This window comes from Lathyrus oleraceus, chromosome 3 (genome assembly GCF_024323335.1).
Source record: "Lathyrus oleraceus cultivar Zhongwan6 chromosome 3, CAAS_Psat_ZW6_1.0, whole genome shotgun sequence".
NCBI lineage: Eukaryota > Viridiplantae > Streptophyta > Magnoliopsida > Fabales > Fabaceae > Lathyrus > Lathyrus oleraceus.
Genome location: NC_066581.1, coordinates 150,022,324 through 150,026,638, shown reverse-complemented (window position 1 = coordinate 150,026,638; position 4,315 = coordinate 150,022,324). Strand labels below are relative to the sequence as shown.

General features: G+C 34.4%; 1 protein-coding gene across 1 annotated transcript; it reads left to right on the top strand.

Annotated features, from left to right (window-relative positions):
* The first annotated feature begins 380 nt into the window (after positions 1 to 380).
* Positions 381 to 3,759, top strand: LOC127125908 (UNC93-like protein 3). Its single transcript, XM_051054768.1, has 9 exons — positions 381 to 947; positions 1,025 to 1,188; positions 1,346 to 1,523; positions 1,625 to 1,669; positions 2,022 to 2,281; positions 2,400 to 2,490; positions 2,629 to 2,741; positions 2,840 to 2,963; positions 3,133 to 3,759. The coding sequence occupies exons 1-9, from the start codon at positions 768 to 770 to the stop codon at positions 3,316 to 3,318; spliced, it is 1,341 nt and encodes a 446-aa protein (XP_050910725.1). The 5' UTR covers positions 381 to 767; the 3' UTR covers positions 3,319 to 3,759.
* The last annotated feature ends 556 nt before the right edge of the window (positions 3,760 to 4,315 follow it).

Here is a 4,315-nt window from a genome sequence, read left to right as displayed (position 1 = left end):
TTTTTAATGTTTTGGAGATGCATATCCGAAATAAAAATAACTCAATTTATAAGGCGCCACTGAAAATAGTCTATGTTGGGTGCATTCAAAAATACATATCCGAAAACCGGAAAACATTTTAAAGTTTTTATTGGGTGCATTCAAAAATACATATCCGAAAACCGGAAAACATTTTAAAGTTTTTATAGTATGCATTAAAAGCATATAAAATGAATTAAGAAACTCTCAACAAAAAAGCCCAGAAGCCATCCGCTACGATAACTACATTAAACTTACAAGTCCAAACAAACATGTAACGAGTCTTTCTTTATATATATATATATATATATATATATATATATATATATATATATATATATATATATATATAAAAGGGGAGTTGGGATGAAATATTACTTTGGTTCATCATAGCTTTACCAATATGATGTTTTGTTTCTTTTAAGAAGGGAAAAAGTTAAAAGGAATGAGAGACATGGAAACATTTTGGATGTTAATTTGCTCCTCTCCCCTACTTGCTTGTATTCTTTTTCCTTACCGTGCTCTTTAATTTTTGAATTTATTTTTAAAACTAGATTCCGAATCTCTACTTACCACCTTTTCTCTTATTCACGAATTTCCAATTCTTCTATGCATCGTCAAGTACAACGTGTCGGCGATTTTTCTGTTGCGGCGTCAACGTTGTGACGCAACCAAATTACTATTAGGTTTTCGAATCTTTCTTCTCTGTTTAAATAAATATCCATAAACTGAATCCATAACTTGAATCAATGGCTTCTGCAATCACTCATCGCGACGAAGAAACGCCATTGCTTATCCCCGATGAGTCACCGCTTCAACTTGAACCACACAAAAGCCACAGCAGAGATGTTCATATTTTGAGTTTAGCGTTTTTATTGATCTTTCTTGCTTATGGAGCTGCTCAAAATTTACAGAGCACTCTCAACACTGTTAGTTTTCATTTCTATTAATTGCGATGCTGAATTTTAAAGCTGGTGAGTAACTGTGACGATTTATTATTTTTTAGGAGGAGGACTTGGGTACGACTTCGCTTGGGATATTATATTTGTCGCTTACATTTTTTTCTCTGTTTGCTTCTTTGGTGGTGCGGATTCTTGGTTCTAAGAATGCTTTGATTATTGGAACTTCTGGTTATTTGCTATACGTGGCTGCAAATTTGAAGCCCAATTGGTAACTGCAACTGGGAGTTTTTTTGTTTTTGATATTCATGTATTATTATTCTGCTGTCAAAAACATAAACATGCACCTTGTTTGATTTTGATGAGTTTATCATGATTCTAATTTATTTTGCATATGATTGATTAACCATTGAGTGAATGTTATGCAGGTATACACTGGTTCCGGCTTCTGTGTATCTTGGCTTTTGTGCTTCTATAATATGGGTTGGACAGGGAACATATCTAACTTCCACTGCACGCAGTCATGCTATAGTTAACAATTTACTCGAAGGTGCAGTAATTGGAGACTTCAACGGGGAATTCTGGGGCGTGTTTGCGCTTAATCAGGTTATAGTTTTATTACTCAACAGGTGATTTCATTGTTTATGTTTCTTTAAATTAAAACTACTTAGAGATCAAAGTTGATTATTTTTAAATCTGTTTGGCAGTTGATTGGAAATCTTATTACATTTGCTCTACTCAGTGATGGGCAGGTATGTGGTGGTTAGTCTTCATATTTTGAAAATACTCTTGTGTCATCTTTTTGCTTTAATAATCAAGTTATTTAAATTAAAACTACTTAAAGTTGCTTCTTATGATGGCAAATAAGAAGTTTATGATTGGTCCAAATTTAGTCGAGCTTTGATATTTCTGATAGAAAAACACATAACTTTTGATGAACATTTGCTACAATACGCAAACTTTTTCAATGAAGTCCCAATATCAATATGGGTTGGTTTTTTGTTGTTCGCTTAAACATTGAACTCTCATTCCAGATGTTGACAAGTTTTGTTTTAGAATATTTTACATATTCTTCGGATTTGATTTCGTTTCTTATCACTGCAGGGGGGAAGTACCAAAGGCACAACTTTATTGTTTGTTGTATTCCTTTTCGTTATGACCTTTGGTGCAATACTAATGTGCTTCCTGCATAAAAAACGGAGTGGTAATAGTAAGGAAGGATACAAGCATTCAGAAGTTGATGCTGGTGAATCAGAGTCCCTTAAGTCTCTATGTAGTTCACTCACAAGTACTTTCTCTGATGTGAAGATGTTGTTGATCATACCCCTTATAGCATATTCAGGTCTACAGCATGCATTTGCATGGTAACTTCATATGAACCATAAGTTATCTTCCTCGTGATCTTCAATAATGGTTCTCTGAGTTCTTGTTTTTTTTTCCTGTCTATTTTGTAATGTTTGTTACTGAAATACTTTTTCACAGGGCGGAATTTACCAAGTATGTTGTAACTCCAGCAATTGGTGTTTCGGGTGTTGGTATTGCAATGGCAGCATATGGAGCTTTTGATGGAATAGTAAGTATTGACATGAAATGCAAAATTGTAGTTCCTTGGTTGGTGGTTCGAAAGTGACTTGATTATGTCATGCTTGCGATCATTTCCTTCTTATTTTCTTATATCTGTTTTTTTGTCTTAATTCTTTAAATATGTCAGTGTTCTCTGGCCGCTGGTCGTCTCACCTCTGGTCTCACATCCATTACATCAATAGTTTCTTTTGGAGCTTTTGTTCAAGCGGTTGTACTAATATTACTTCTGCTAAATTTCAGGTTTGCAATATTCCTTATGTTTGGCTTGATGTTTATGGATATTATTTTCTGCATGTAATTTCATTTCGTCTACTTTTTCTTTGGCGCTCCTGATGCAGCATATCTAGCGGATTTCTCAGTACTTTATATATACTCTTTTTGGCTGCTTTATTGGGCATCAGCAATGGAGTTCTAATGACACAGCTCAATGCTTTACTAGGCATGCTATTTAAGCATGACATGGTACAAAAATGCAATCTACCCCTTTAATTACGCAGAAACACATTTTAATTTCATCAAAGACATCCTCATTATTTATTGTTCTCATATTGTGCATATGCTTTTTTGCTTGATTCATTTGTTCTTTTCCCAATATCCTCTAATGTCAAATTGATATTACTTTGTGGTGCAGGAAGGGGCTTTTGCACAGTTAAAGATATGGCAAAGCGCTACAATTGCTATCGTTTTCTTTGTGGCCCCATACATTTCATTCCAAGCAGTTATCATAGTCATGTTGGTTATACTGTGCTTGTCATTCTGCAGTTTTCTATGGTTGGCTCTCAAGGTGGGGAATGCATCATCACCCCTCCACCGGTGACTGAATATAATGTTTCTTACAATCTGTCATCTTTGTTTTATGGTCGTATTACCTCCCGTTGATTCAACTGTATAAATTGTAACAGTTATAATTTATTAGTTCATGTGGATATTAGTTTTTTACTGAGGAATATTTGAGATGAGTTATTCTCATTCCTCAACTTTTTTTAAAAATAAATTTCTTGTGTTTAGTGGAAAACAACTCTATGCATGTCGTGAGTATGACTAAGTTCAATGTTATTTTTCATCATTAGGGGGATTTTTTCAGAGACAAGACAATTTTCTATAGGGGTGAGGTTCAAACCATTGTATAAGATCAAAATATCGAAAAATGGGGTGTCTTAGAGGTGTTGAAATCGGTTATTGATTGTGGTTATGAAATAAAGGATTTTAGGATTTGGAACAAACTTGAAGGTATAAGTGAACACCTTTTTGAAATTAACATGGATGACTGAGTTGTAGATGTTGCAAGTTATGTTATTGGAAATAATACTGAATGACATTTATATATTGAGTATAATGTGAAGGAGATCAATGTCAAAGTTGTTTAGCCTCAATGTATTGATTTGACTAAATGGACTAAATAAAGTGAGGGAGAAGAGGAACCATTTGGAAGTGATGATGATGCGAGGAGGGTTAGGTTTGAGGATAGCGAAGATGAGAGAACAACTGCATTGGATGATGAATTTGAAGTAATTGAAGTTGAGAAGCCCAAAGAGGGTAAAAATAGAGTTGAAATTGAAGGGAAGTCATATAGGATTAAGCTTTGTGCCACTAAGTCACCCAAGAAGAAATTAACCCCAAAGAAGAAGAAGTTGAAACTGGTTGCACCTGTTAGGATAACCAAAGCTCATAAAAGGATGGATGAGAGAGAAGACCAATATATGAGTGATGAACTGGGTAGCTGAGACCCAGATGCCTCTAAAGATAACAAAAACATCCAAAAGATGAAAAGTTTGGGAATAAACATGTTAAAGAGTCCCACATTAGACGATATA